Raw genomic sequence first — 19,199 nt, forward strand, 5'->3', positions numbered from 1 at the left:
AAAACAAACCCTCTTTAGCTTCATTCGTAATTTCTGTACGTAAACAGACTGGGGGGCGAATACAGCAGGCCTGTATATGTCCTCCACATGATGCGGGTGGTGCAGTGGCTGATGTGGGTTCAAACTTTCTGAACGACTGTCTGTGGAGTTTGTGTTCTCTCAAAGCCCGAGGACATGCGCGTTAGGTTAACTGGTCATTCTGAGGTGTCACAGTGGTGACCTGTTCACGGCGTGCGCCTCCCTTCGCCCTGCGTCAGGTGAACGATGGTGCACTTTCAACGTTTGCTTGTGTTCGATTTTCTGTCAGCTACAAGTGTGGACTGCCGTCTTGCGCGCGCACGTTTTGTCCCACATTTAGTTTTATGCATCTGGTCAGCCAGTTTATCCAAGTTTGAAATCCGGTAATTATCACACAAATATACTTTATCAGAACAGCAAAATCCTTCGTGTTTGTTTCATTTCCCCAAAAACGAAATAAAATGTTTCTTAGAGCTTTTGTAAAGCAAAGCGTGAGGACGGGGGGAAAGGTGTGTGAAGGGGGCGTTTAGACGCACGAACACGGCTAAGGAAAAAACATTCTGGCCTGCCTCCGCTTCAAGGTGTTAAGCAGAGAAAAAAACGCCATCTAATATGCAAATAACTTGAGGCGCTAAAACTTTTATGTCACTGAAACCAGAATCCAGTCGACTGTCTTCAGAAAAAAGGAAATGATTAAGATCTGCATGCAGGTCTGCAGTCTCGCTCTTATTCAAACAAATAAATACAACTTTATTGGAGCTTATGATTTATTTTATTTTATTCTATTCATTAACAAATTTCAGTCTGTGCAGCTACAGAAATAAAGGCGTAAAGGAGCAAATTACAAAGAATTCACTCTAGAAATAATACAACACATGCATATTTTGGTCATTAGATTGAAAGATAATGAGAAAAGAGACTCCAGCTTCAGTCCATGGTCAGTCAGTCACAGCAGGCCTTTTACTGCAGAGAGAGAAAACAAATTCAGATTAAAAACAAGTTTGTCAGTGTAGTTAAAAAAAAAAAAATTCTATATCCCCTTAAATCCATATGTACTGTGAAGTGAGGCACAAATCAGTCTTAATATTCATATTAACATCTAATATTCAGGTATAGTTTTAGATTCAAGCAGGCCACCAAACTTGGTTTACTATCTTTATGACCAAACCACATGGACATCACTTCACCCTTAACTGAAACTTTATCACAGGGAACTCAGATCCTCTTTCATGTCAAAGTGACACTTTGGCGTTATCACAATTTAACTCAGAACTGGCGAATAAGCCTGATTTTGTCATTCTTAACCACTGATAGTGAGCCAGTTTGACTTTTGAAAAGAGTTAAGCAAGAAAACTAATAGTGTTCAAAGAAAAGAGCCCTGGCTGTGAGATATTTTCTCACAGCTTTCTGAGGTTTCCTGTTGTGCCAAACAGTCTTGATAAAATCGCAAAAAAACAGGAAGAGCACTAACACAACAGCAGAGACAAACTTCCAATACAGAAACAAGTCATTCAGTTCAAAAGAGACAAGGGCTTTAGCCATCAGGGAATAAAAGGTGTCTAAAAAGGTGACTGAGATGAAAACTGAGGGGTCTGTTGCTGTGTAGATGCACTGTGCTGTAGTCACTCATGAATAGTTTGCAGTTGGGGTTAGAAGTGAAAGTTGAGACTTCGGGCGACTTTTGCCACCTTTTAAACCGGGTGTCCATAGTTTCTGTCGCAGCGTGGGTAGCAGTGAGGGTTCAGCCAGTGCTCCAAGTTGGTCTCCCGGGCCCTCAGATCCAGAGCCTGCATGTGGAGCAGATGCTCCTGCAGGGAGAAGATTGACATCATTGAATAAGACGAACCAAAAGACAGATGAGTGCACACTGAAAGAAACAACGAAAGAAAAATGCTGGAGCTCATTTTGCAAACTGAAACACAGCACAACATAAAATGACAGAGATGAGTAAACCGAGGGTGATATCACGTGTCCTGTACAGAGCTGGGGGATGTAATAAAAGCAGTGCACATGCTTTCAGAGAGATTACTTTAAGAAGCTCAGGTACTGACAGGAACCGACAAGCTCAGAGTCTCAGCTGTAACCTGTAAATTAGATTAGGTGACTCGGACCTTTGTGTCCGTGCTCTCTTTGTCCCACAGAGAAAGGGTCAAAGGTTTTTGTTGTTTTTCTTTTACAGGTACCATATGTATTAAATAATATGTAATGACACAGTTTATTATAAATATACACATAGAATATATTCTGAAAAATGATCCTAGGTAAAATTCCCTTTAATTATACAATAGATGGAATTATATTGTATTTATTTGTTATATTTTATTTAATTTTCATTTGTTTGTTTTTTTACCTTATTTTAATTTTTTTTAACATATATATTTTTCTTGTCCCACTTGACCTTTTTTGACCTTATTTTAATTTTGCATGTGATTTAACGCAGGAAGAGTCACTAAATTACACTAAACAAACAAAGACTAATAAAATGAGGTGAACTCAAAAGTATTTGCAATGTACAAAAATTCTAAAAATTCATTCATAAAAACACTCACAAAGCTTTAACGCTTACCATCTCTAAGCAGACTATAAACAATAATAATAATAAATGTTTTATAAAATATTGTAACACGCTTTAAATGTTCTCTGAAGGTCTATGAATGTTTTAAAAATACTGCCTTTGCAAAGCTCCTCACCTGAGTCAGTGCTGACTGGTCTAGAAACAAAGTGATAAGACAGATTTGCTTATGCTTTTATATCTTCAACTTAAAACTGTTTAACCCGCATAAATGTGATTAAACACTATAACTAAAAGCTTTAAAACACACACAGAATGAATTCATTATATGGACGAGTGACATGAGCAGGACTCAAATTTACCAGAAAAACCAAAATTTAAATTGCTTGCAGCACTTACACTGTGTTGCAATGTTCGGCTTTTATCCTGCTGACAAACAGGACAGCACAAACTGTGGCAACAGAGCTGAAGAGGTTCAATACTCTTGGTTAAATCTGTGCTTTTTCCAATATACTAACTGTGCTCTTTGCTCTGAGTGGACCTTACCCTCATTGGCTCATCGGGGTAGCCAGCCTTCATTGGCCGGTCCTGCCTCTTGGTACGGAGCAGCTGCTTAGCTACGCTCTCCTTGATTATGGGGTTTGCATCTAAAGGGAAAAAAATGTAAAGATAAGAGTTTGGAAGTAAACGTTTACTTACGTTGACTTCTTTCGGTGCTGTAGAAGAAGGTTTAGCAGGTTAGGATAAGACTGTTTTGCTCTTGCCTTGTAGATGTGAGTCAGTGTTTGTGTTTTGGCAGCTTTCTCTGTTTTTGCTTATTCTTAGACTCAGGAACTAAAACTGCCTGCTTTGAATTTAACCTCTGCCTGAGATATTTTGTTTGTGACATCTGTTTTCTTGGCAGCTAAGTTGTGGTTAATAAGAATAGCATTCCTCTCACTGAAAGCTGTACTCAGGCCCATAAATAAAACTCTCACACTATTTGCTGCTCGTGAGCTGTGGCTGGCCCGATCTATTTAGCTAGTGTCTATGTGAGGCTGTTTATTCCCCAGTGGCAGGCACACACACACACACACACACACACACACACACACACACACACACACACACACACACACACACACACACACACACACCAGTGAGGGCTCTCTGTCTCCCTCTCTCTCTAAGCCCGGGCCTGCATTAGGAAGCAGGGTATTTGGTGGAAGGTAACAAAGTGCCCATTCAGCCCCCTCGCTCCCCAGGGAGTCGAGCCCATGCAGCATGTGACCCCAGCAGGCTTTCTGTTCCTCTCCTGCCACAGGGAGCTGCTGTGAAACTCTGTCAACACAGGCCTGAGCTGCTGGTGCTGCCTGGAGCCTCAGAGAAACGTGGCAAAAATACTCACGGTGTACGTCCACCTGTGGATTGCCACAAAAATAAACCATCCTGATGACATGAAAGTCTTCTGGCTTAAATCAGGCCAAAAGTCAATTGTTATAAAATACAACAGTGTTTCAAAAAGATTGGGCTAAAAATACAAATAAAGATCTTCTGCACATCTATGTAAATATTTCTACCACAACAAAAGGAAGGTGCAGCAAACTACCCTTAAAATAACCTATTCTTACCACAATGGTATGCATTACTCTTCAACGTCTAAGGATATAACTACACCAGCTCCCTCACAATTGCAAAAAACAAGACGCAGAGCACCTGAAAAGGTGTTCTGATGTGACAGGTCACTGTCCTCCATGCGTCAATTCCCTGAGAATTTCCTACCTGTGTAAATGGTCAGCAGGACCACGCAAAGCAAAAACACCACCAGCTTCTTCATCTTTTTCTTTTTCGCCCTTTTCCTGCCTGAGCCCTCTCAACTCTGAGGTCCTGACCAGAGTCCAGAGGGGGTGAAAAGAGGAGATCCTCCTCCTCCTCTGCTTCCTCCTTGACTCTGGCCACAACACACTGCCTCAGACTACCAAGGTTTCAAATAAACTGTAAATATTAGTGACACATTAGCACATGTAAAGATATATAGTTTACCAATTAATGCTTTAAAGGTGAACAGTTCCTGTGAATAACTAACTAATTTACAGCTCCTTATTTTTATTATTGTACCCTAACAGTGTCGTTTTGCATGATTGAGTGTTAAAAATTATCCATATTATCGTATGCTGAGCTTTTTGTAGACCCCATCAGTTCCTCCTCTTTCTGAAACAAGCTGCTTTAGATCCTCCCCCTTTAAGACAAATTTGTTATGATCAGTTGATCCATGTAAACAGAAGATTTGCACGCCAGCTGGGCGGAGCTTCTGTATCCTCTCAGTGACATCATATAGAGCAAAAAGTAGAAAAAGCAGTCTGAAACCACCAAATACCTGTAGAGATGAGGCACGTCAGCTGTATGGGACAAACAAGATCCAGGCTATAAACAAAAGCAAAACAATCCTACCAGTGGCTGCTCTGAAAGACAGCACAGAGGCACTAATCACGGCAGCACAGGAACAAGCTCTGAGCACAAGATCATAGAGGCTGGGGTCTAGCTCACAGATACAGACAGACAAACTGGTGATGGCTAACCAACCGGACATAGTAGTAGTGCACAAGCAGAGGAAAACGACCATAGCAGAAGTACCAAGGACGGAGAGAGAGCTGGAGAAGATGTGGAGGGTGAAGGCAACAGTGGTCCCAGTGGTAATCGGAGTGCTCAGTGCAGTGACCCCCAAGCTGGGCTAGTGGCTTCAGCAGATCCCAGGAACAACATCCGAGCTCTCTGTCCAGAAGAACGCAGTCCTAGGAACAGCAAAGATGTAAAAACAAGGAAAAGCAGAATAAGTCTATTTCAATGTATTAAACGTAGGTGTTAGGTTAGGTTGCAGGTAAAAGTCTGTCCACTAGATGGTGCTGCAAGCATAGTCATATGCATAGTTATAGTCTTGTTTTTAGATGCTCTTATATTTTTATGTCATACCAGCTGTGCACCCCATTCATAATGTAATATTTACATGTATCCGTCTGTTAACTACGTTTTATTTTCCCCTTTCTTTCTGCCTTTTTTCTTACAAAAAAAAATGTTTGTAAGACAACATTATTAAATAAACGCGTTTTTTTTAAAAGAATATTCCACACAAAGTACACTGAAACGTCACTTTGCTTGACCTGTGAATAGAGTCTGTACTGTGTGGCGCAGCAGGCGAGTCAGAGGAAATAACCACGATGACCGGACATGTGAAAGACGGCATCATGGGAAGTGGAGGATCCGCTGTTTCTACCGTCTAACCCATTTGGAGACCAGTCGGCATGTTCTGCCTTTTTCTCGTTCAGTTTTTCCACTTTGCATTTCTAATTTTTACTCTCCAAAACACCAGTGATATGACTGAATAGTCACTAATTAAGGTGAAGTAGCAGTCTAGCCGTTCTCAGCAGGGTTGTTATTCATTATCCTTTGTCACACACATTCGGACGGTGTTCCATGTTAAGTTACCCCTGCAGCTTAACCTTATACGATGTCTGCGCTAAATAAAAAATCTGAATCACAGCAAAGTTAAGAGTTTTTTTTTTTAAATTTCATTTAAAAAAAAAAACTGCCACAAAGAAAAGGAAGTGCAATTGCAGCAAATATGGGAAATCTCTAGAAACTGGATTGAGCCGATTGAATGTGATTCTCGCAGAATTATGGATCAGGGTTTCCTATTTTCTTTTCTTTCTTTTTTTTTGTTAAATCAGTTATTTGAGTTTCACGGGTGCGCCCGTAGCATACAAACAGATGCATCCTAACGAAACTCAATAAACCAGCAGCTAAAATACAGTTATGAACAATGTTAAACGTTATTCTCAGAGAGAAATAAATCGATTCTGTCCCCGAAATCCAACTTTTGTGTTAGTTTCAAATATCTCTGAGCATCACGGGTAAAGTGTCCCACACTCTCTCTCCCCTGCCTACATTTAGTTTGCTGAAGTCTGGTCATCCTAATCTAACCCTTAATATTTATTTAGCTGCTGTACAGGAGTGCCTCCGGTGACGTTCGATGGAATACGTCATTGTGCGTCATTGTTACCATTTCCTCGCGACTCCCTTTGCACGTTTAACTTAATGCACGTGTCCTAATAACCACGTGGACTTATTACGGCCTCATAATGTCACTGCTCTGATTAATTCCCGGGACCCAGAGAGCTTTCTGTTCTCTCGACGCGATTATCTAATGCGCTCTGCGCTCGCAAGGCGCATGCGTGCTGATAACCAGCTGCTAGCAAGCCGGGGCAGCTGAATCAGAGATGAAATTTGAATTGTGAGATGTCGACTTTCAGTTACTTCCGTGTTCGCTCACATTCCAACGGAAACGGAAAATAGTCTCACCCCTCAGGGATCCCAGTTCCTCTTAAAGTACTGTTAACCTTATAATGCCAAACACAGCTGACCAAGAGCATGAGGATGGCCAGTGGTGAAATGAAACACAATACATTTACTGAGTGAACAGGTCATCAGCCTCACAGGGCAAACACCGACGACCACTAACACTCACCTTCACACCTACGACCAATTTTAGAACCACCAGTGAACCTAACCCCACTAACTGCATGTCTTTGGACTGTGGAAGGAAGCCGGAGAGAACCCACACAGACACGGGGAGAACTCCACACAGAGATGCTGGATTCAAACCCAGGACCTTCTTGCAACAGTGCTAACCACGAAAACCACCCTGCTTCCTTAAATATGATAAATACTTCTATAATATAAAACTTTAAACATTTTACAAATATTGTAGGCCTACATTGTGCTTCGTGCCATCTATTATAAGCGTTTAGTTTGCTGAATCATTATTACTGAAATTACCCAGCAGTATGTAAGTCATGACGTTTTTTCCTCCGTGGGTTGATCATCTTGTCATGTGAAAACTCTCTGCTGATGCTCTATCAGGAGGTGGCTCGTGGTTTTAACGTCATATCTCTGTCCTCTTGTTTACACCTTCCTATACAAGAAAATATATTTTAGCTGGATTCAGAACCAGCTTCCGGCTAGTGTTTGTGATCATGAGCGTCGCGTGGAGCTGTGGAGCGTGTCCGGTCTCCTTTAGGTGCCGTTTATCTGCCTTCTACTGATTTCCGCTCGTTAGCGTCTCGCCACGGTCCCGCAGCGATGTGCGGAAAAGGGGACGAGGCGCAGGACGACTGCGGCTCCCGGGAGGAGTGGACTCTACTGTTCTGGACCTCCGTGGCCGTCGTGGTTCCGGTCATCATCACGCTGTGGTGCAGCGCACAACGCTCCAAGAGGAAATCGCACATGAAGGATTTCTTTCGCAAGAGCAAGCACGGCTGGCACTACACCGACCTGTTCAACAAGCCCACCTACTGCTGCGTGTGCTCCCAGCACATCCTGCAAGGCGCTTTCTGCGACTGCTGCGGCGTGTGCGCCGACGAGCAGTGCCTGCGCCGGGCCGACCGCAGCCTGTCCTGCAAGGAGATCATGGCCCCCTCCAGCCCCGAAGGAGCCATGGAGCATCGCTGGGTCCGCGGAAATGTGCCTCTGGCCAGTTACTGTGCTGTATGCAAGCAGCAGTGTGGGACCCAGCCGAAGCTCTGCGACATCAGGTAGCGTAGCTGGACGAGAACCGCTGAAGGGATGCAACAGATGTGCAGCCGTGTTTCTGCAACCAAAAGCCTCTTTTTACACCCACGAGTTAAAAGAAAAATGATCAAGTTTCCTGAGTTAGAGCTGGATGATAAAAGACCTCACTCTTTACTGTGGTTATTTAGTCTTTTTTATATTTGTAGATTGGTTTTTAATCACATCGATATATTCTTCTTTAGAATTTTAAATCTGGGTTTTCTCACGACTCAACATGACTTTAGGGTTTACATGTAATAACGGAACCACCTCTAATGTGCTCCTGCTGCTGTTCAACATAGCAAATTTCAATCTTAAAAGACCCCACCTCAGCATGACACTCATCCCCCGCTTTGTGAGCAGTTCAGGGTCTTCTTTTCATTGGCAGTATTTCTTTTTATGTGCTTCATCACCTTTCTTATAGTTTCGCTCCCCCTGCTCCTCCTTCAGGTGTGTGTGGTGCCAGACCACAGTGCACGATGACTGCATGGAGAGCTTGACGGATGGAGACGTGTGCGACTTGGGCGAGTTCCACAACCTCATCATCCCCCCTCACTACCTCTACCGTGTCAACAAGCTGCGCCGCAGGCACCCCGACGAGTACAGCAAGGTGTTGAAGTCACGACTGGCCTTGTCATAGTGCTCCTACGTCGGGTGCTCCGGAGATGTTTTAAAAATGCGTTTTCTGCTTGTATCTTGTAGCTCGGCTCTTCCTGTGGCAGCGGCTGGACTCCAGTGTTGGTCTTGGCTAACACGCGTAGTGGGAACAACATGGGGGAGGTGCTGCTGGGGGAGTTTCGCACCCTCCTCAACCCGGTGCAGGTCAGCTTGCAGCTCGCCTGCATCTTTTGTCTCAGTGAGAGCAAACTTTGTCATTGCTCTTTTTCAGATCCTGGAACTAATCTTGTTTTCTGCTTCACCTCCAGGTGTTTGACTTATCTCAGCTGACTCCTTCCAAAGCCCTCCAGCTGTGCACCCTCCTCCCCCCCGGCAGTGTCCAGGTGCTGGTGTGTGGAGGTGATGGCACAGTGGGATGGGTGCTCGATGCCATCGATGCTATGAAGCTAAAGGTGAGACGTCTCTGCGCTCAAGAAAAAAGAGCGATCTTTCTTTTACACATTACTTCTTCGCTTTGACACTTTTCTACTTTCTTTTGTCAGGGCCAGGACCAGTTCATCCCCAGGGTGACCATCCTGCCTCTGGGGACAGGAAATGACCTCTCTAACACTTTAGGCTGGGGAGCTGGCTATGCTGGAGAGATCCCCGTGGAGCAGGTTCTCCGTAACATCCTCGATGCTGAAGTGGTGAAAATGGACAGGTGAGCGGTGTTGATACTGATGACAGGTACTCCTCAGGATCAGTCAGAAATGCCTGAACAGACTGATCAGGTTCACCAGTCTTTTTAAAACTGTAGTCTCTTAGGTATTTGGGGAATTAAAACACCCTGTGTCCTGTGTCTTTGGCGACTATATCTATACAAAAGCGGTCAGATGTGTCTTCTAGTTGACGGCTAGTGTTTACATTTTCTTTCTATATTAGGAAATTAATTGGTGAGTCACTTTGACCATTGTCGATCATCAACATCATGATCATCCACTAGCTAACCCCTAAGATGTACCCTACTTTATTGTCCTTTTTGAGTTGAATAGGATCCATACCTTTAACCATAACCATGAACTCATCAGGAAAGTATTTACTAAGGTCATAAATCAAGGGGTACAGCGTTTGTTATTCTCGTAGAAAACTTAAACCTCGGTTTCTGGCACAATTTAGCCTCCTTCCAGAGGTACTTGGGTGAGAGGGTAAAGTACGAAAAGGTCAGAACTCCAGCAACCGTTGCTGAATATGAAAAAACTTTACTGGGTAACATGTTTCAGCTTGGGGCCTTCTGTAGGGTCGTCATCAGGTGGCTGTAGCTCATGTTCAGTCAGTGGTGTGGGCTTGTAGTCATTTACACTGCAAATCAGATGTGGTCAAATGCGTCTCAGTTGACCTCGAGAAGTGGTTTGAGTGGCTGGGTCACATTGTGTCCTCATGGTTGTTTACATTGGATTTAATGTTTTCCACTTGTGATCTGATGTCACAAGCTGCACTTTCAAAAGCATGTGAATTACAAATGAAAAGGACATTTATGTTTTATCATTTACGCTTAAAAATTTAGAGCTGTGTAATGTTATTACAGTCAGCATGAGTACTGAGACGTGAGGAAATGTAAATAGTCCAAATAGAAATAAAACTTTGATTCCTGAAATCCAACGTTTTGACCCGTTTGTGTTTGTTTTCATTCCGCTAAACACCTTCATGATTATTTTCAGATGGAAAGTTCAGGTAGCATCAAAAGGCGTCTACTTTCGTAAACCAAAGGTGAGTTTTTTCTCTCTGTGCTGATTGATGAACACCGATGTCTTTCGTGACATGTCAATGCCAGACCCGCGGAAGCACTCAGCTGTACTATAAAGCAGACGCTGGATTTCCTCCTCAGGTTCTGTCCATGAACAACTACTTCTCTGTGGGGCCCGACGCTCTGATGGCGCTCAGTTTCCATGCACACCGTGAGAAAACGCCCTCCTTCTTCTCCAGCCGCATCATCAACAAGGTCCGTAATTTGAATAAACAAAGCAGGCTCAGGGTTTAAATATGAATGCAAAAACCTCTTAATCCTGTAACTGTTTTTGTTATTTTTGTTGTTTTTTTGTAGAGACATAAAGATGCAGCTTCATTTTGTAGTAATGAGTACTTTCCTCTTCCCACAGGCTGTGTACTTCCTGTATGGCACCAGAGATTGTTTAGTGCAGGAATGTAAAGATCTGGATAAGAGGATCGAGGTACGGTGGACTTGTGCACGTGATGAAGCATTATGCAAATTTTGTTTTAAGCTCATAAAGAGAATCCGAGTCACTGTAAGTCACTGCCATATCAAGCTTTCTCTATAAATGTGAATTGGTTGTCCTGTGACTTCAGCAGGGGGCAGAGAAACCAGTGTCTCATCTAGAGATGGACCGATCCGATATTACGTATCGGTCCGATACTGACGTAAATTACTGGATCGGATATCGGAGAGAAATAAAAAAATGTAATCCGATCCATTAAATATCAAAAAAGCACCTCACAAAACTTGCGACATGGCGTAACTCGGCTCATAACCGTAGCATGTCGGAGCAGTGTGCTCACGTGATAGAGCGGCTGTGTGTATTTGTTTTTTGTTTTTTTTGCTGGGAGTTTGCAACCCTGTTAGTTAGGTTGCTTAATATTTCTGCTAAGGACTCTTTAAAATACCAGAATAGGGAGGATAGAGCAGGTTTAAATTTATTAGATTGATCAGTTTTGCTGAACTATGAAATATTTTGGGTGCAGTTGTGTTTTTTTTACATACAGGTATAACAGAATAGTTTTAGTGTTGTTGTTTATTTAAACTTGAGTATGATCTTATACAAAATGCAGCAATATATATAAAAAAAACTGTTTTATTGATTAAAAAACACGATATCGGATTCATATCGGTATCGGCAGATATCCAAATTAAAATTAAAACAGCGTCTGTATATAAGCCGACTGGTCCCAGTGTTGCCAAGTCGGTCCAAAAGCTTCTGATGAGACATGAAAAGAAAGTTCCAAAATACAAACATGTGAATTTACTTTAGAAATAATTATCTTCACACAGGATTTGAATCCTTCAGTCCTCTGCTCACTTGCGATTAGTCAGAGTCTCCTGTCACAGAGCCCAAAGACGCTGTGCAGTAATCCAGTTCTTTATCAGATCCCGTACAGTTTGCTGAATGGGTGTTTAGATGTTTTTGGTGCTGTTATGTAGCCAAGCTTTAATAAAAATTCACACTTGTCTTGATTACACTTTAATGAAAGTGCAAAGGTTAAAAAAACAACCTGACAGCTTTTCAATTATAGGTTTCAACATTTCGGAATCAAGAAGTGTTAATTACTCAGCTTTGCAGGTGTAAAGATGTTTATTTTAACTTTAGTAAGAGCCTTGTTTCCAGTGCTGCCAGTAATAATGCTAATCTAATTAATTTGTTTATTTAATGTGTAAAAACAAATTAGATATTTTATAGTCTGCACTGTCTCATTTTTCTTACCTGGTTGATGTTTTCTATGTTTTGATCAACGTTTTCAGACATATTTGCCCATTTTGAGGTGGTTTTACTGACAAATGTCTTGATCAGTGTGTATCGTAGCTACAGCTGTTTAATATAAGACATTGTAAGAGAGATCCTTATTAAAAAATGTTTTTATAACACATAAAGATTTGTGAAACATTTATGTGTGTTTGCATGTGTTCCTGCCACAGCTGGAACTGGATGGGGAAAGGGTGAAGCTTCCCAGTTTGGAGGGCATCATAGTCTGTAACATCGGCTACTGGGGCGGAGGCTGCAGGCTGTGGGAGGGTATGGGAGATGAACCGTGCCCCCCTACCCGGTAGGTCATTTAAGAGCATATTGGTCAGGAAAATATAAACGGTCCATCTGGCACCGACTGCTTCAGGTTACCGGTACTATGGAAAGTAAACATGCTATTTCCTGTCTCTGCAGGCTGGATGATGGCCTGTTGGAGGTGGTGGGTGTATTTGGCTCCTTCCACTGTGCGCAGATCCAGGTCAAGCTGGCCAACCCTGTACGGCTGGGACAGGCTCACACTGTCAGAGTAAGGCTTCCTGTTTACCTCATTTACTGGCCACGCAGAACGACAGTAATTACTTTTCACTGCCATTCGCCTCAATCCAATCTAATTGTGACTAGTCTGATTAGGCTTTTGTTACTGAGCTCCTGCATGTGTCCATTTACCCTCGATTGATTTCACCTTCATTCATTCTCCTTTTACATTGTGACATAAAGAGCGTTCATTAAAAAATTCACTGTTAATTAAGGCCTTCACACACCAAGCATGTAGTGAAAAAGCGATGCGTTATTGCAGAATAGATACCCTGATGCATGCTTTTGAACATATTTCATGATATCAGGGAGTGAGTTGAGAATAATTAATCTTGTGCATTTTTTGTAACACAGGAAATATTCGCACAGATTTTACACACCTGGTGTGTAAAGCCTTAAGATTACAGCAGCTACTTTCAAACATCATTTTGTAAAAACTATAAATGCACACACCTGCGTGTGGATTTGCCTTTGCTGCCAGAGCGTACCCACAACAACAAACTCATTTTACTGTTATTTGAATACCTCACATATTTAACTACATAAATATTGTAACTGTGGTGATATTTTGTACGCAGGCAAAAAAAAGTCCAATGTCCAAAACTTTTACGGTTTATTTATCCAGTTTGGCAAGCAACAAACAAAGATCCATTTTATGTTGTTTCCTGCTGCTTCTCCAGCTCTGGAAAAAACCACAGGCCCACCCCAGTGCATGCTGGTCCTATACTAGTCCTTTTACTTACAGAAAATGTCCTTACAGTTCTTCCTGTCTGACTTACAAAGATACAAAACAAAAAATTAAGCAATTATTAACCTAAAAATAAACCTTGTAAATAACCCAAGATAAAAAGTAAACCAAGAACAAAAAAAAAAGGAAAAAAAGAATAAATGGCTCCAGCACTGCACAGATTTTACACGCCTGCTGTGTAAAGCCTTAAGATTACAGCAGCTACTTTCAAACATCATTTTGTAAAAACTGCAAAGGCGCACCTGCGTGTGGATTTGACTTTGCTTCCAGAGTGCACCCACAACAACAAACTCATTTTACTGGTATTTGAATATCTCACATATTTAACTAAATACATTTTAAAAGCATCGCTGCTAACTGAGGGTGTAGGTAATGGAGGAACAGAGTTATAGATGAGAAGAAAAATAATCTATATCAGTAACATTTTTTGTTTTGTTTGCTCTCACAGGCTTCAATCAGAAGAATTAGAAATAAAGCTTAAAATACTGCTATTAATGGCCAAATCCAGTGTTTGCCTAAGCTTGCTCTGAAGCCCCCTGGTGGACTCTGAAGGTACTTTAGGGTGGCACTTACACATACCTTCCAAAAAAAAATAAAAATAAGAGAATACATATAAAATCTTTCATATAAAAAATAAATACTGATTTAAAAAACAGGCTGTTAATGGCGAGGAAAGCTTTAAACTGGACTGTTGCCAATCTGATCTGAAATAAAGTTGTTAAAGGAAAAAAAACACAACAAATAAAAAAGAACAAAGATGAAAGTTACTGATTTTAGTCTCACGTTGAGTTGTTATTATTAAAGGTAATAAAGTAAACCTTTTCTGAGCTACACATTTGTATTATTGGATTCTACTGGAGTAGCTTTGCATTAATCACAGTTCAAAATAAGTCTTATTTATCTTATACATGTCTCCCTATAAGTCAACTTTCTTCTGATTGGCTGTCTCTCCTAAACAGAAGGTTTGTACATCTGTGTTCACATCTGGAGCTGTGTGCCTGTGTGCTATATATGGTCATCTACAGAGCCAATAGTAGAAAAAAAACCTGAAACAGTGATCACTTTTATATACATAGATTTAAAAATTTGGTCGTGTTTAGCATGAGCACCCACTGTTGCACCAGTATGTATACTTGATCGCTATTTAGACTGTGAATGATTGGCCTAAGCTAACCTATAGGCCTATGTATGATTTAGCTAACATTTTTTCATTGTGCGCTGCTCTTCCATCTCCAGCTGGTTCTGAAGAGCTCCACGATGCCCATGCAGGTGGATGGAGAGCCGTGGGCGCAGGGTCCCTGCACCATCACCATCACCCATAAGACCCAGGCTTTTATGCTGTACCACAGCGCAGAGCAGACGGACGATGATGACGATGAAACCAGCGCCTCTGAGACGGAGAGCCCAACTCCTCACGACTCACCCAGGGCGGCGGGGCCGGCGTCTGCTCGAGCGTGACCCGCCGCAAACATCGTGTGACGTGAAGCTCTTGTTATCCTCGTTACTTATTTCTGCCTAGTTTGCATTATTCCCTCCTTTGCATTAGTCTTCCTCCTCCGAGGTCTTTGTAGTCACATCGTGATGATTAGAACAGACGTTTTAATTTAGAATCTTTTCAGAGAGCTCACAGACGGAGAAAGATTAGTTTGTTACTGAGCTGGCGTGAATTGTTTCTTCGGTCTTTTATCTACACACTCCCCTTTTAACTCAGAGCTCAGGCAGTCTCTCCTTGGACAGATTGCTCTTTAATTGCACTGATCCTCCGTGCCATAGATAATCTATAGACGACGATACTGTATTTATTACTCTGTATTTACAATTGAATTCTCCGTGCTGCCCTGCAGGTATCGGTGAGCCATTCTAACAGGTTGCCCAGGTTTAACCGACCCCTAAAAGCCATGTTTAAATCAACAGCAGGTGATGACGTTGTGTTTGTTGAGAGAACAGCAGGTTGCGCTGTCTGGTTGATGCTTTATTTCCCACAAATTTTGTATTCCACAAAAAGCACAAAAAGTGAAAGACCTGCGTTTGCTGGCAGGCCCCAGTGGCTCATGTGTCAAATGTGTTATCGTCTTTGAGGATCCTCATCATCACACTGCTGGCAGGTTTTTAGTCACACAGGCTTTGAAATGTGTGGACTCGATGGGGCATGGACTCTGATAAAACCGCAGTGTGTTATCAATCAGCAGACATCAGTGTTTACGTTAAAGTGCACTGCCATTTGCCAAACTGTTAAATTATAATACGTTAAAGTGTATAAACTATGGTTGACATTCCTGTATGAGCTACAGGAAATAGCCAGAGTTGCTGAGGCCTGTTTGGGAAGTACTGCCAAGTAGACGTAGTTTAGTGGGTCCATTTTGCCTTCATTTTGAACCGTTGTTTTTCCTCTGTTTTGCTCCTGTTTACATATTTTGTGTTGCACTTTTTGGCATTTACACTGATAAGTACCTTAAACTGCCCAGGATGTTGACCTTTGATGTTACTGCCGATCGTCGTAATAGCTGCTGTTGAGATTATGCTCCCATTAACCCAAAAGTCACCACAAGGTGGCCCACTTAAGACAGTATTTCTGTAGACAGGATAATAGAGTGGTCTTCATATATATTAGGATCATTACACGCATGTACGTATCCATGTAATGTTCAGGTGAAATACTAATTCCTGTTTATTCTGTACTCAGCAGAATTTCTGCAGGAGGACTTTTGTGTTTCTGTGTTTTGCTGTTTGAGGTGGTCTGCTGCTCGGAGTCATATCAGGAATGTCTGTAGTTGTTAGTTTGTGCTTCGTTTTGAACCCGGAGCTGCTCCGAAGGCTGAACAGGGATACGAGTCTTGCCGCGCGATGCCTACTGCTTTCAAAATATGCACCTCCCTGGCAGTTAACCAAACCGCATGGTTTCATCGCCCTCTATTTGTTTGGCGAATGTTGTCGCTCAAGGACACCTGCTTGAACTTTTACCTTGTCATCCATGTTTACCAGAGCTGTCTGTGTTGCACTGAATTCTGCTTAAATGTGACAGGGTTTTAAAGCCACTAGGTCCTTAGCCACGCTAGCATCATGCTTCTAGTATATTTATAGAGAAAACACCCTGCTTTTTGTAGGAGTCACTACAGTTTTGTAGAGAAAGTCATCTCCAATGAATCCTAATGTTTGGTTGATTTAGAGCACTTCAGATCATGATGTGATACTCAAAACAGTAAAACTAAGTGTCTGTCTCAGGCTCAGCTACAGTTTTCAAACTCTAAACACAACCTGAGAAATGTTAGCATGATGCTAATTCGATATATACTTTTGTTTATAGAGAATTAGCATAATTAACATAGCAGGAACAACATGCCAACATCCTTGCTTGGAGCTGAATACAGCTGCAGTGGGTGTCATGGCTGCATCAGATACACATATTTTCAATTAAAATTTAATAAACGTGAATTAGACTGCTGATTCCACCAGCGTTTCTGTAACTTTAGCTCAATCTTACCAAACATATAAAATATGGACATTGGTACTGTCATGTCACCTAAATTTTAGCATTTGGACTTTTTGGTTATTTTGAGCCAGAAGTCGCCATATTTGTATGAGAGGGTGAAGTGCCACATTTTTAGCTTGATTACCAAGTTCTGTGTGTAAATACTGTTACATTTAATCATTAATTATTATTAGTATTATTATTATCATTGTCTTGCTCTCTTCCACAGCAGTTCTTTGTCCTGTCTTCCCCCCCCCCCCATACACCTAGCTGCTCGCTGCAGGTTTCTTCCTGTTAAAAAGGAGTTTTTCCTTCCCACTGTTGTCGTGCTTGCTCATAGGGGGTCGACTCAGTTTTCTCTGTACACTTTAGGATCTTTACTGTTGAATCTATAGTACTTTGTTTTGAAGCGACTGCTATCTAGATTTGGTTCTACATAAATAAAATTGAATTAAATTATTAATTAAATATGAGTGCAACATGCAAAAAACAGCCCTTATTATGACATGCTTTTTAAAAATTATTATTATTGTTATTTATTTACAAATTAAAAAATATATAATTAAGTTATAAAAAGTGAAACACAACCTTCTTGGATGGACTGTAGCAGCAAGCTAAGTTATATGTAAGATAACTGCAGTGAAAAGATTACATGCTCAGTGTAACTACATTTTCCATCGCATTAATCCGATTATCTGAGGTAAAGTCTAGAAGACAGCGATTGTTTACAGCCGTCTGTGTTGACATCCACCTGTTACAGCGCTAACAAAGCAAACTATAAGCCTTAATAAAATTCACCCGCTGCACAGCTGTTATGAAACCCTCCACATTTTTTCTATCAAGCTGTGAACGTGTTTTCTTCTGCGGCAAAGCTGGACACTCGAACACGGCACTCTCGTTTGAATAGAGCCTCAAGTGGTCACTCAAGGAACTGCACTCCCTGTGATGCTAGCGCGGCTAATGAACTTGTTTGGGAGATATGACTGTGACATTAATTGTTGTTTTGAATTCTGCCAAGTCATAGCTTATAGTTTATTATTTATGAAGACACAGAACAGTATTTATTTAGAGTCTAAGGAAAATTGAGTGAAGCTGTGCAGCTGTCCATCACTGGGATTAGATTACTAGAGCTCAGCTCTTGCATTTGAAATTCAATTGTTACATTTCACTGTTGCTGTTGATATTACTTAGTTATTGCATATTTGAATATAGCTATTTCTTTTTGACATGGGTAAAATTATAATAATTATAAAGAGTGAGAGACATCTGCAGAAAACACAAAAATCACAAATTTTTATTACAAGATGACTCCATTAGAAAAACAACAGAAAAACTTTAAACACAGAAACGCCATCTGAGGGGGGGGAAAGCTTTTATCAAACAATCATGTCAAACAAAGCTGTTTACAAAAAGAATCGTAGCGAGGGTTTGATGGGTTACTACTACTACTACAGGTGAGAGAAACTCATTTTGATTGAAATGAATGTAATGAAGCGATCTTTTGAATTTGATGACATTCCCATAAATATTTTCATATATAAACCAATCGTGTTTGTCTCTTTATTCACTTTTATATAGACATCTGAAAAGCAGCAGCCATGATCTCTGGTCAAAGATTACAACAGCAGCTACATACACACTAACAAACATGACACATGATGTTTGAATTCGTTAATCATTGACCAGTTTTGCAAACACTGATAAAGAGACAGTTTGAAACAGCAGCTACAACACTTACACTGTGTTTTGTGCTGACCTTTATTCACGTAATATTCATCTTGGATCCTTTTAATCATCAAATCATTATTTAAAAAGGAAACATTGGGTGTCATTTTTAAGGTTCTGATGTAAAAGGAGAGGATCCCAAACTCTTTAAGAAAAACAAAACTGATGGTCTCCACCAAGGCCAAAATCAAGTATTAATGTAAGTGTTAATCACACATCATCCAAGACTAAACAAAGCTGTAATAAAAATAATAATAATAATAATAATAATGATGATGATGATGATGATGATGATGATTGCACAGCACTTTTAAAGACAGAGTTAAAAGAGCGGTGTGGAACAGTTCAAAGAACCTGACCAGAAATCGGAGGCTAACTGCTCCAATAAGGTCTCAGCAGGTCTGTAATTCTACTACTACTACTAATAATACTAATACATTTTATTTGAAAGTACCTTTCAGAAGACTCAAGGACACTGTA

General features: G+C 41.1%; 2 protein-coding genes across 3 annotated transcripts; one reads left to right on the forward strand and one right to left on the reverse strand.

The window, feature by feature from the left end:
• Positions 1-778: 778 nt before the first annotated feature.
• On the reverse strand, positions 779-5,114 carry lg6h17orf67 (linkage group 6 C17orf67 homolog). Of its 2 annotated transcripts, none has more exons than XM_085410802.1 (4): positions 5,093-5,114; positions 3,077-3,177; positions 1,707-1,826; positions 779-981 (listed from the first exon to the last, which is right to left on the reverse strand). In XM_085410802.1, exons 1-3 carry the CDS (start codon positions 5,097-5,099, stop codon positions 1,710-1,712), a joined length of 225 nt encoding a protein of 74 aa, XP_085266928.1. In that variant the 5' UTR covers positions 5,100-5,114; the 3' UTR covers positions 779-981; positions 1,707-1,709. The 2 variants fall into 2 exon arrangements, with proteins under 2 accessions (XP_085266928.1, XP_085266927.1); XM_085410801.1 differs by lacking the exon at positions 5,093-5,114 and adding an exon at positions 4,292-5,070.
• A 2,279-nt stretch (positions 5,115-7,393) lies between these two features.
• Positions 7,394-18,433, forward strand: dgke (diacylglycerol kinase, epsilon). Its single transcript, XM_085410800.1, has 11 exons — positions 7,394-8,097; positions 8,564-8,723; positions 8,816-8,935; positions 9,040-9,183; positions 9,274-9,431; positions 10,429-10,477; positions 10,596-10,709; positions 10,867-10,938; positions 12,417-12,544; positions 12,658-12,769; positions 14,762-18,433. Exons 1-11 carry the CDS (start codon positions 7,646-7,648, stop codon positions 14,981-14,983), a joined length of 1,731 nt encoding a protein of 576 aa, XP_085266926.1. The 5' UTR covers positions 7,394-7,645; the 3' UTR covers positions 14,984-18,433.
• The last annotated feature ends 766 nt before the right edge of the window (positions 18,434-19,199 follow it).

The sequence above is a fragment of the Rhamphochromis longiceps genome, linkage group LG6 (assembly GCF_057381845.1).
Source record: "Rhamphochromis longiceps isolate RC_006_pf linkage group LG6, R_longiceps_female_GT1.1, whole genome shotgun sequence".
NCBI classification, from domain to species: Eukaryota; Metazoa; Chordata; class Actinopteri; order Cichliformes; family Cichlidae; genus Rhamphochromis; species Rhamphochromis longiceps.